General features: G+C 41.3%; 2 protein-coding genes across 2 annotated transcripts; both read right to left on the bottom strand.

The window, feature by feature from the left end:
• Positions 1–420: 420 nt before the first annotated feature.
• Positions 421–1,410, bottom strand: pttg1 (PTTG1 regulator of sister chromatid separation, securin). The gene is made up of 5 exons (XM_030766870.1): positions 1,323–1,410; positions 1,020–1,171; positions 853–928; positions 605–757; positions 421–503 (listed from the first exon to the last, which is right to left on the bottom strand). Exons 1-5 carry the CDS (start codon positions 1,408–1,410, stop codon positions 421–423), a joined length of 552 nt encoding a protein of 183 aa, XP_030622730.1.
• Positions 1,411–2,235: 825 nt separating this feature from the next.
• On the bottom strand, positions 2,236–5,684 carry gabrp (gamma-aminobutyric acid type A receptor subunit pi). Its single transcript, XM_030765550.1, has 9 exons — positions 5,632–5,684; positions 5,384–5,487; positions 5,083–5,150; positions 4,768–4,985; positions 4,596–4,678; positions 4,218–4,355; positions 3,734–3,886; positions 3,266–3,459; positions 2,236–3,109 (listed from the first exon to the last, which is right to left on the bottom strand). Exons 1-9 carry the CDS (start codon positions 5,682–5,684, stop codon positions 2,786–2,788), a joined length of 1,335 nt encoding a protein of 444 aa, XP_030621410.1. The 3' UTR covers positions 2,236–2,785.
• Positions 5,685–12,933: the final 7,249 nt, after the last annotated feature.

Genomic DNA, 12,933 nt, shown 5'->3' with positions numbered 1-12,933 from the left:
TATATCCTAAATTTTAACTTTTTCTGACTGCAAGTAACAACAGCAATCCTGGACTTAGAAGACAGTATAATCCAACTTTTTTTGTTTGTTCTCCCTCAAAGCCTCCTTTTTAATGTGAGTAACATTTGACATTTGCACTTTATTGTATTATTTTCATGGCAACGGTTAAGGGAAACATAATAAATTTATTTGCAGTGGTTGTGTGGATTGTTATTTTAATGGATGGAGAAGTCACAAAAGCATACATATTGCCTTGATACCAGACAAAATAAATCTTCAATTAAATGATATTCAACAGTGTCTCACAACAATGTCTATGGCTTTAAAAAAAAAAAAAGAATGTTCAAGGGGAATATAAAAACCAACACTTTATTTTAAAACATGTACACACGGAAAGCAGGAAGAAAGAAACATTTCAGTTTAGTATTCACACTCTGGGGGCAGGTCAACAGTCAGCTCACTAATGGTCTGCAGGAAAGCCTTCAGTTCAGCCGAATAGTCTTCTGTAGAAAATGAGAGGAAAAGACCAGAAACAGAGCTAGGACCAAGTTTCTCTCATGAAATTAGTTCTCGCATGTAAAACGGTCATGGAACTGTGGTGTACCTGTGGGACTCTTGACTGGTGAAGGTGGCAGACAGGGCTCAATCATATCAAAGTCTTCCTCAGGCAGGGCTGAAGGCCTGGGGAGGCGTGCAAGGCCAGCCAGTGAGAGGTGACTCAGACGGACTTCCTCTGGTACATCATCTGTCTCAAATTCTAATATTGGGGTAAAGAAGAAGCCAAGATACATCAGATAGGAATAAGACCATCGTTTCATGTATGTTTCAATAATGTATGTTTCAAATATTTACCATCTGGGCTGTATGGGAAGCACTTCTCAATCTCTGGATATTCTTCTTTTGTTTGCTGAGGGGGTACTTTACATTTCTATAAGATATGAAATGATTCAGTAATTGTGCGAATTGTTTATGGTCTGGACAAACCATACAAAAATAGGTTCTCCATGACAGTGACGAACCTGGGCTTCAATTGGCTTAGACTTCTGCCCCCCTTTTTGGGAGACTGAAGAATTGGCAACGATCTTGTTAACGGTTCCCAAAGCCTTACGGTTGGACTTAAGTGGTGCACTGAGACTCGATTTTTCCGAGAGTGGAGTCTTCAAACACTTGTCTGTAAAAGTACAGCCGTGACATGGGCTTGTAAGTAAAAAAGTGAGAAAAAGAGAATGGGAAAAAAAAAACCCAAAACTGCAGGAGCCCTTACAGACGATGACGTCACCCAATAGCATTTGGACGCCACCATCAGCACATAAATAGCTTACCTGACACGGATAGGAGCTTCTGACGGGGTTTTATTGCTGGCGTGTTGAGACTGCCATTTTCTTGATCGATATAGATCATTGTAGCCATACTTTAGAAACTACAAGGAAGCCAATAGTTAGGCATCAAAGCAAAGTGGACTTTATTGTTGTCTCAGCCGCCAACAATTGTCATATTGCTATCACAAGCTGCATGAACTCAGTTACAACTGATATGTTTGGTGTCAGTGGGCAACACAATAGCAGTAAAAGGCAACATTCACAACCGTTATGATGATTCATATGAAATAAAGCCCCATTAGACGACGCAAATAATCTAAGTAGTTTACGCAACACAATTTAATTTACATGTACATTTCTGCTGCCGGGCTGAAAACTAATTAAGCTTACTACGCTAGCTAAGGTAGTTTTAACTATCTGTATAAAACTCTGGACCTACGTCATCTTGCCTCCTCCTTAGTTTACAAAGTTTCGGTAAATGTGTATGAATAAACGTTAATATAAGTACAATGTTACTGACTAAAGGTAACAGTTTCGGTAATTCCCCGTAACATACCGTATATCTGCTTTGGTATTGCGTATTCCCTGAATCAGACGTAGTTTTGATATAAATTTGAAGGTCGGCGGCTTGTTTTTAAATGGGAACCCATGTACTGATTGGTTCATGGCCGTTGCTCTCTAGTTCATAGTTATTGAATTTCACGCTTTTAAAATTTATAGTGCCCTCATGTGTGCCGGAATGGTAACACACAAATACAGTCAATTTGTTTTCTGCAGGAATGGTAACAGACCAGTGACGCTGCATGTGAAATGATGGCGGTCTCGAATATTATTAAGAGTATTTTGTCAAATAATCCATGTTTACATCAAAATGGCCGAAACGACATTTAATACTGTTCAGTTTAATGTCATTATTGTGCTGTGAAACTGATGTGAACACATGTAGGCAACAGCACTTCGGAAATAATATTGGAAAAATAACATCAAACAATCAAAAGGTTAAAATATAGCAACAGATGTTCATTATATCAGTCTGAACACAGCTGAGTCCGTTACTATCACGTTGTTCTTTGTTTCCTTGCGCAGGTCCGCGTGATCAGTAATGGGTGTTTTCTGAACGTGGTTCATCGCTGAGAAACGTCGACTTGAAATTTAGGTTGATTGTTTCTTCTGCAGAACTCCACTTACAGATTGCATTAATCACAGAACCACAACATATACAAATGCGAAACGGTTGCATATGGTAAGAAAAAGTGGTGTCCTACGTTGTTGTTTTTTTCTTTTTAGCATGTAAAGTTTAAAATATGCATTATACAATGGAATGTAACATTGGAACTGACATTTATTTTTTCAATTGGATTCGTGGAATCAAGTCACTTTTAATCAATTACTGTAGATAACAGGACTTCTCAAGCCGTACTGAGAGATGGGGAAAAGAACAGACAAAATGTCCATTTCTTCAGACCTCAGATAAAAAGGTAGTAGAGCCAGTATAGGATATTGACCATTAAAAATGCCATTGGGAACAGCACTCGTGCGTGTCGGTCGATATGATGAGGATTCTCAACGCTCAGCAGTGACACGGCTCTGCGGGATACCTCTTTCACTGAGGAGAGACCACACCCCTGTCCTCGCTTCTTTTCGGTTGATTCTTCTCCTTCACACGTCACTGATTGGTCGTTCGTCTCTTGCTGTGCGGACTCTTCACGTTGCACTTTTTTGGGTGATGTCGGGTGCACTAATTGAATGGACCCGTTTCCATTTGATTCATCAAGCTCTTTCAGAAGTTCCTGAGAAAAAGGCAAATGAGAGGTCAAAAGAAGGCATATTGCATTCTTTTGATTAGGTCTTCTATATAATTAGATTGAAAAAAAAAAAGATATCGTTTTACAATATTCCAGGCATAAGAAGCAGCGTTTAGTACACTGAACACACTGCATACTCACTCTCTGCACATCTCCGATTGATTTGTGTTGCATGGTGCAGAAATGAGCACAGGCGTACTCTAACAGAGCTCCAAAGATAAAGGTGAAGCAGATGCCAAGGTAAACATCGATGGCCTTGATGAAGCAGTTAGCATTGGGTAGGGACGTCCTTGCTCCCATCATTAGTGTGGTCATAGTTAGAACAGTTGTCACCCCTATTGTACAGGTGAATTTTCAAGCGTGAATTTTCATTCTGGTTGTCAGTGAAAATGTTTTGTAAATATAACCAGCAAATGGTAGGGTTGGTAGAGCGTGACTGGAGATTAAACTACTGATAATGTAAATAGAGGTTATAAGTGACAGGAGACAGAGAAGAGGCAGAGAGATTGAGAGAGAGAGAGAGAGAGACAGAGAAAGAGAGAAAGACACACAGAGAGAGAGAAATGAGTTCAGAGATTTAGTTAACTAGTTAAATGAATGGAGACTGACCAATGCAGGTACGAGCAGGGACTGAAGACTGACTGATCCAGAAGGACACCCACGATAAAACCACCAGTAGAGTTGAGGGTACGTAGGTCTCCAGAATGAAGAAGAGAACATTCCTACGCAAGGAGAAGTGCAGGACCAGCTTTGGGTACATGCCTACAAAAGGAGAAGAACCCAGACTGTCAGCTAGCATCCACAGACAGACACATTCCGCACACAAGCCGCCACACAATAAGTATAAAACAATTAACATTTTGTCTGGCTTTTAAGATGCAAACATATACACATAAAAACAACATATAAAGCTATATATAAAATAGATATAAAACGCACTTAGAAACTAGATAAACATACACATACACCCAACTTTATTTTTGTGTGTGTTTTTAGGTGTATGTGTGTGTGGATTAAGTGTGGCTGGTGTTGATAATGGAGGATTTTAATGTAATTTGTTTTGGTTTATGTAAATCATGAAGTGCTTGAATACCTGTTTCGTATACAGCTTTAGACACTGAAGTATGGTAACTCTCCACACTGTACTGGGCCAAGCGCAATGTGTCCAACCCCTTCACTGAGTCATTCCCACGTGTCCAGTAAAACACCACGTCCTGCAGATTATAACCCCCTGAATAACACACAGACACATGCAAATGTTCACAAACATCAAGTCCTATTAGCCAAACACACACACACACACACACACATGCAAATGTTCACAAACAACCTTGGACGGCTTCCAACGCAATCTAACATTTGCTGATAAGAGAGATGAGGAAAATGTGTAAACACTGCTTTGTTTACAGTTATAGCAAGTGGAATTCTGGGATTAGAGCTGAAAGAGAAATGGGTTCAGACAGATACTCACAGCTTTCCAGCTGCAGCAGGCACACCTGTCTGTCCATCGGGTATTTGGTTAAATCCATGTTACAGGCGATGGTGGCTGTGATGCTACAGAGACGAACAGAAGAGTTTGCTGGTTGTCTGAATTGTATGCAGTATGTATTGCGCGGCTGTGTTATTTTGGACTTGTTGCGTACCGGAGCGCGTACAGTACAGTTCCGTTACTGAAAATGCGGATGAGTCGGTTTTCCACAGTGACGTCGTGAAGGAAGGAGCGTTTGGAATCTGGGATGAACGTGTCAGGGATCCAAAGCAGAGAGACCAGACGTCCATCCAGACTCAAACTCTCATTGCCAGGAAATACTAATCGTGAATCACGCCAACGCTGTCTCAGGAAAATGGTGGCTGTGTAGTCCTGTTAAGACAAACATACATGTGTGCTTGTGTGGGCATTGATGTGTTTGTTGTTGGAAGTTTGTGTGTCTTGTGAGGACAATGTGAATTAATTGTACCATATTGATTTCGGAAATGGCATCAATGCTGGCAATATCCAGACTCATTCCAATCTCAACAGGACCCTCTGGTGGCACACAGAGAGAGATAGAGATGGAGAGAGAAAGAGAAAGAGAGAGACAGAGATGAAATGAGATGAGATAAAATGAGATGACGAAAAGACCATTTCAAATGTTGCCTTATTTTTCATTTACATAAACTGTATTTCACATACAGCCGTAATCGCAAAAATATTATTTGGCAACGTAAACACTAGTCTTCTCATATTCTTTGTATGTGTATGGGATGCTATACTCTCACCATTGAAATTAGGCCGAAGGTAGCGGTTGTAGCCCTTCATCAGTTTCTGAATGGTGGGCAGTAGCTGAGAGTCATTCCATTCTCCATAGTGATGACTCCCATGACTCCCAGGAAAAACACCACCACTACAGAGTTTCCAGAGAGAGAGAGAGAGAGAGAGAGAGTAAGGATTACCAAGGATGTTTTACAATACAAAAAGTTCAAGTAATGAGTCACTGATGCTTGACTATATGGCATTGACTTCTCACCTTTTGTTAAAAACCAGGCAAATGGTCAAAACGGTCAGGAGTTTAATCTGCATTCTGTGAGAGCACCTGTAATGAATGTCAACATACACTGAATCATATTGAAATACTTCTTCTTTTTTTTCTTTTCAAAAAGCAGCTGGAATATGATTGAAATGCACAAGCAGAGAAGAGATTAGTGTTGCTTAAGGTTAAAAACTTGTTTGGTTTTTGAGACATTTTGGTTGCTGTTACACCAGAACAGCGCTCACTCCTAAAAATATCACGATGCTAAAAACATACCTTCACTGACAACTACATTTTTCTTTGCTGTTGAAAAATCTAACACCAGGTGGCAGCACTGTTCCAAATGGCCGCACTACACCTCAGCGTACTGAACGAATTTCTCCCTCAGCGAACAACTAGCAACTCATGTCTCTCTTTTCATATAGGGCTAATAACGCATCCTATGGGCACACCAGCAGCAGACTCCACCAGGAATTCAAATAACTGATTCTGTAATTAGTGCTCCAATACCCAACGCTCTGGATCACGAAAGGCTCAGCCCATTTAGTTCTCTCCCCAACTCATCAGCTCCTCCTATGTATGTGATTCCTCAAAATGTCAAAGAACTTCCATTTCTAAATGCGTTCATTTAGATATCTCCCAGAGGTTCAGTGAAGGGTATCTCTGCACTATTCTTTTTCTCTGTGGAACTAATCAAACAATGATTTTTCTCTCACTGCGCCCCCCCCCCCCCCCCCCCCCCCCCCCCCCCCCTAACCTTTCCCTGACTCTCTTTCTAGACTGCCTGTAATTTATGGTAGTAATCTTACCTTGTCAATGACTATCTAATGACTCCTACTCAATAACTCTCTCTAATCGAATTGCCTTATGTTCTGCCATACCGCAGCGTACATTAGAGTCAAACGTCTTATTTTTCCAGTCAAATCAGTCTCCTACAACGACTGAGGAAACGATACATACACCACACTGTGTCTGTGCAATAAGACAACAGAGGCTGGCCAAAGACAATGAGCACAAAGGAGAAATAAACAGAAAGCCAGGGCAACAAACACAAACCTCTTATTATCAGAGATTGTAACAAAGACAAAAAAAAAAAAAACCCACTGTTCGATCTTTGTTAAAAATAAAGGCAAATCATTTCTTTTCTTCCACAGAATATGCCCAAAAATACGATCATATTCTTAACAAGATTATTATGCATTCATGTTGTCCATAAACACCTCCAGTGAGCCAAAACTTCCTTATGCATTTCTTATCGTTTTCCGTTTCTTTTTTTCATCCCCCCCCCCCCCCCCCCCCCCCCCATTACTTCTCATCCTTCTGTCATCCTGTGTCACCCTCCAGTCTTTGTCACTGAGTGTTATCGTCACATGCAAGCCGGTTACCTGTAGAGCTGAACGGTATATGTTTGATTCTGTTTTGTCCTTTCTTCACGGCTTTTCCACTGTCTCTTTCTTGGTGCGGCGTTTACACAGATTGTCAGCTTTATCCGCTCTATTCAAAATCTTCTCGTTGAGCTTTCTTTCTTTCTTTCTTTCTTTTTTTTTTTTTTTTACTCTCTCTCTTGGCTCATCTGTTGCTTGTTGATCCTGGAAAGTGCCTTAAGCTGATGTTTTTTGTTGTTGTTGTTGTTGTTGTTCTTTCCCTGTTTTTTTTTTTTAGAACATTAACTCTTTTTCTTTGTCTGGATGCTCCTTCACGTGCATCCTCTTCCTCTCTCCTCTTTTTCTTTCTCCTTCTACTTGCCGAAGAATCCTCTCTACCTTTTTTGCTTTCTGCTCTCTCTCTCTCTCTCTCTCTCTCTCTCTCTCTCTCTCTCTCTCACACACACTCACACACTCTCTCTCTCTTCTTTTGCTGCTGTGTCAGAGGTATGTGATTGCTTCTGCAATCTCTATACCCTTATGGATTAATCTCCTCTCCTCACAGGTCCCAATAAATCATTGTCAGTACCAATTTAATTGTGCTGGATGTGACTTGTGTGTCTGCGGCATCCCCTGTGCCTCTTTTCTTCTCATGTGTTTTCTCTCTCTCTCTCTCCCTCTCTCACTCATCCTCTGCATAGACGACCCCCCCACCTCTCTCTCTCTCTCTCTCTCTCTCTCTCCTGAAAGCCCCCTCCCACCCTTCCATGCTGTTCTCGATTCTCCTTGTTCCAATTTAAAATGACACTGCAACCCCTCCCATATTGTGTGGATCCCCCCTCACTCTGTCATTCAACCTGACTGTGCGTATTCCTTCCCTCTGTCTTACCTCTCATGGTTTTCATTTCTGTCACACCCAAACTTTTGAAGTTTTTTTTCTTTTGTCATGCCTTTCTATCAGTTTCTCTCTTTTTTCTCCTTTCTCTTACTCTTTCTTTCTCCCACAAAGACAGACACGTCGCTCTCGGCTCCCTTTCGATCTTTTTCCCCGAGCCTTCACACATCCCTCCTCCTCTGACCTTCCACGCGGGAATTTGCTAATCAGTAAGAAACAGGACGCCCTGGGTTATCAGAACGTTCGCTGGTCAAAACTTGAATCTACAGAGGAGTGAAACTCTTACAGTGAGACCGCTATGACAGAGCTTGGGGAATAGCAGACCATTAATAAGACATTAACCTGCCGTTCTCAGCTGGTAAACTGTGTCTGGAGCTGATTTTACATTTGTTCTCTAATAACCGTTAGGGCATTGGCGTCCGTCCAGTTCCATTAACACTGTTAAAAAAGCAGTCTTTTATCACAAAGCAGCTTGAGACAGCAGAAGGGGCCTGTGTACATGATTAATCCCCCTGAATCACATAATTACCTCAAGCTTAACACAGCCTCTCCCGCTAGATTAACACTCTAAGACTATAGACAGAGGAAATCTACTGAGAGTATATTACTTGTCAGTTCAGTGATGGACAGATTGTTCTTCTTCTAGCCACCCATAGACCCTGATACTGCCTGCATGGGAGATGATTTTCTACACCAATTCATGTCTGACTGACGGTTTTACAATCAGTGGTGAACAGTCAATGCGAATATTTCTCAATGTTAAAAACCCTTTTTTTCTTTTGTAGTTGGGAAGATAGTTATGGCTAGCAGTGATGACAAACACCAAAAGCAGCACAGCTCTCATACTTTGTTACTGAAATGCAGTACCAGGTATACTATTTCAAAATCACTCATTTTCAAGGTAACTAAGTTTGTGAAGAAAATTGTACCTAGAGATAACTGCCAAAACAAAGGAGACCATCTGACATAAATTGCTTTAATAGGGCATGGAGCCATCACAAGCCTTTAAAACAGCCTTAAATGCAACTGAGTGATTCTACAAGTGTATGGAACTTTCAGTGGAATTATGCATCGCCAGTGTTCCATGGTAAAATCCATCATTTCGTGTATTGGTGTTAGTGGTGGAAAATACTGTCTCAGACACTGGTTCAGAATCTTTCATACATGTTCCATTCAGATTGAGGTCTCCTAACTGAGACAGCTATGACATATGGTTTACGCCATTTTCAGCATCAGTAAACCGTTCAATGACTGCTCATTCATTTAGGAGGAGAGCATTGTCAACTTTTCAAGAGATTGCAGCCAATCAGGACACCTGTGTTTCGGTCTTTACCTTGACCTCTAATGGGCTGAGTAGTCTTAAATCCTGCTACACCGCAACGGGGCTGTCAAAACCCTTCACTGTGGAAAACAAGCATTCGTGTGTGTCAGATTATTTGACGTATGACACAAAAGCACCCACCTCCTGGTTGAGAGCTGGGTTTAAGATACTTCATCTACTGTTTCGATGTTTGACTGCTTCAATACTCCCTGTGTTCTTTGCACCATTTTTAGGTGTAACAAGGGGTTTATGCGCTGTAACCCAACCACACCATTCCCTCTCTGAGAGGTTCTCCACAAACTGTTTGTGATGACACTGCTCTCTCATGCTCTGGATTGTTAAATGCAGTCAACTGATTCACAGTTGCTCAGTTGTTTTACCCTGTATGTCAAACAAATGACTGAACAGAACAATTGTGGACTATGTGCTTTTGACCATAGCTGATGCTAATGCATAGTATCTTTGTCTGAACCCCCTCACTCCCATGCCCATGTTACCTTAGCAACAGCTCCTCATCAAACATCAGTGTGTCAGGCACTCTTTGTCACTAAAGCCCCCGTCAACAATCGCTCCTGTCTTAAAGTCACTAAAATTTCTTCCTCTGGCCATGATAGCTAAAATAATGAGCGACTGAACCTGCCTTAACCATAATTGGACTTTAAAAGCTTGATGATGTCAGAAGGAAATGCTGTAAATATCTCCTGTGTCTTTTATTTACCCCAGTGTTTCCTTAATTTTAACAATTACTTGTTGCTACAAGAATGCGGCAAGTGTTAGCTTCTTTCACCCCTGTCATTAGGCTAACATGTGGCACTTATGTGCTGCGGATGACAAATTACTGTGTGTGTGTGTGTGTGTGTGTGTGTGTGTGTGTGCGTGCGCGTTGCATGTATTAGTGCCTGTGCCTCAGGCTGATGGGAGTCATTCAGAATTCATCATGCTTCAGTGTAAGCTGGTGGCAGGCGCCCTCGGAAATAGACAGTCATATTCCGTCGTGGTCATCATGACATTATTCTCAATCATGGGCTCTACTTAATGACTCTCTCTCTCTCTCTCTCTCTCTCTCCCACTCTTGCTCTCTCTCATTCTGCATGCAGTCCATCAGATTGGAAAGCACAGGACATTATCGACCACTGACCAACCATCACCACACACTTACTCATTCCTCCTCCAGTTGACTGATCCAAGCATTATTTCATCCATGCCCTATGTGTTTGCCCATTCTGTCTAGTCTGGTTTGTGTGATGTTCCTTGAAGGGTTTCTTCTTTGTTTTTCACCTGCTTAGCTACCAGCTGAGTAATTATGGCATGTATTAGAATGAATTATAGCATGGTGCCATAGGTGTCTTGGTGTTAAAAAAAAAAAAAAAAAAAATTGGGATATTCCCATCTATGCTTCATCTTCTGATCTGATGTCATGTGACCCCCTAAAGCATAGTGAAATGTCACCGTTCACGATTCAGACTCACTGAGATGTTGATGATGATCTGACTTCATCTTGCCTCTTTCTTATTCCTCTGTGACTGCGTAACTCAGTCCTACACAGTATTCACGTAGAACGTGGAAGTGTAAGGAGACCAGCTCTTTACTGTATTTGCGAGCTCTCTCTGTCTCACACTCTTTCTTTTCTTCCACTCGATCTCCCTCAATCAATATGAATTCAACACTCACCTTCTTTCTTGCCTTAGCTCCTGCTCCTGCAGTTGTAAAAGTATTCCAGCGCAGATCTGTTGTATGTTTTGTCTCATTGCCTGTCTAAGTACCTTCTCCTTTTCCGGTGGGGCATACCCGAGCGTTTGGCTTTTGCAGTGAAAATGATTACTTGTCTCCATGCCAACCATAGGGATGACATAAACTCTAAGTACATGGTATGAGAGAACACTGATTTAATTGCAGGCTCAGTGCATTTGAGTGGGATATACCAAAATTGGAGTTTGTAGATGATTCGGTGTTCTTAAATCAGCTGGGACAGGATAACGTTGAGGTCTTCGTGATTATATCTCTGGAAAATTATTTTCTGAATTTTAGGCTTTTGAAGTACATATAACGATTTGGTTTGTCTTTTCATGTTCGAATTCGTGCCAAACAAACATCTTTGAGAAAGCTCTCTGGAAAAAATCTTTGTTATGAATGGATAAAAATGTGATGTACTAAATCTAGGACTTAGTAATCCGCTTACTCCACCTCATCCCTCAGCCTTGATGGTTGGCAGGCAAGGTCCTCCAATGCTGAAGAGGTCATCTAAGCTATGTTCACACTTTTAAATGTGACCTAATTCTGATTATTCTCCACATAAGTGACACAAATCGGATGTTTGTAGGGCAGTGTGAACAGCAAAAAAACACATGCTCTGAGCTGCAGGTAATTCCATTTCCAATTTTTTTTCTTTTTTTTTTTTCCTGACTGTTCTTTTTTTTTTTTTTTTTTGTAGCATGACCCAAATTCGATATAAGTGAAAAGTGACCTGAAATGACCTGCACACGCAAATGAGCACATGAACAATGCTAGACTGTCACATGTCATCTGTCTAGACCAGTTACTAACACACTGTGATCTACACATATTTCTGTTCAATGCTTGACCTCGTTTTACAATTAATAAAACTTGCAGACCGACTTTGGTTTGCAAGTGTTTTCATTCATTCATTCATTCATTCATTCATTCATTCATTCATTCATTTTCTAAGCCGCTTATCCTAATTAGGGTCGCGGGGGTGCTGGAGCCTATCCCAGCGGCCACTGGGTGAGAGGCGGGGAAACACCCTGGACAGGTCGCCAGTCCATCGCAGGGCAGACACGCAGACAAACACATTCACGCACAGAAGCAATTGAGTATCTCCAACTGACCTGACTTACATGTCTTTGGACTGTGGGAGGAAACCGGAGCTGCCGGAGGAAATCCACACAGCCACGGGGAGAACGTGCAAACTCCACTGTTGCTATGAGACGACAGCACTGCCCACTGCGCCACCGTGCCGCCCTGTTTTCATTCACCTCAGTGATTTTGTATAATAATTAGGCAAATAATTAGGAGAACCACACACAAAAAGAAAACAAAGGCATGTGCTTGTAAATATTATCGGCCTTTTTTTGTAGAATGGTCCAATAAAGGTTGACATATTTGGTGTTTTCCTATTCACTTTTAATTGAATCAATTGCTCTGGATAATAGAGCTGACCAGCTAAAGAACAATATCTTGCATGCAAACAATAACCAATATATGTTGCTACTGCTTAGCAATTTATGCTCATTGGGTCAAATCCCCGTGGCTTAGCGCTCCCTCATAGACCTCATTGTGTGTCAGACTTCCACTGAAACTTGAATGCAGAGTAGAGTGAGGAAGGGCAAAGCAATATTTTGCTCTGATGTGTGCTCAGTAAGCGCTTTCATATATAGTTACATCTACAGCATCAGAAGTTAATGTTTACTGTTAATAGGTTGTATATTTACCCTCACAGAATGTGACTTCAGGATTTAAAAGCGCGGTCTGGGCCTATAACCTGAAAAGGTTGCCCACCCCTAGTCTAGATGGTCACATGACCTATTCTGGCCAATCAGTGAAGCCACTGACGTGACCGTTCCATTCCGTTTTCTTTTGTTTCCCACAGTCCTCATGGAAATAATCTGATTATGGCAATAGATTTTAGCTCATCGGTCAAATTTCCCTCAGAACAGGAGAAAATCAAAACTACAGAGTAACCTGTTATTTTAAGTTTGATA

Source organism: Chanos chanos, chromosome 2, assembly GCF_902362185.1.
Source record: "Chanos chanos chromosome 2, fChaCha1.1, whole genome shotgun sequence".
In the NCBI taxonomy this organism is placed as follows: Eukaryota; Metazoa; Chordata; class Actinopteri; order Gonorynchiformes; family Chanidae; genus Chanos; species Chanos chanos.
Note: the sequence above shows the minus strand (reverse complement) of the source record. Positions and strands in the feature narration are given on the sequence as shown.

Coding starts and splice junctions, on each gene's coding strand:
- pttg1 (XM_030766870.1), bottom strand. CDS start 1,410: ATGGCTACAATGATCTATATCGATCAAGAAAATGGCAGTCTCAACACG. Junction 1,172..1,322: donor GAAGCTCCTATCCGTGTCAG/GTAAGCTATTTA, acceptor GTACTTTTACAG/ACAAGTGTTTGAAGACTCCA. Junction 758..852: donor CTTCCCATACAGCCCAGATG/GTAAATATTTGA, acceptor CCCCAATATTAG/AATTTGAGACAGATGATGTA.
- gabrp (XM_030765550.1), bottom strand. CDS start 5,684: ATGCAGATTAAACTCCTGACCGTTTTGACCATTTGCCTGGTTTTTAAC. Junction 4,986..5,082: donor CCATTTCCGAAATCAATATG/GTACAATTAATT, acceptor TTGTCTTAACAG/GACTACACAGCCACCATTTT. Junction 4,356..4,595: donor CCTGCTGCAGCTGGAAAGCT/GTGAGTATCTGT, acceptor TGTGTTATTCAG/GGGGTTATAATCTGCAGGAC.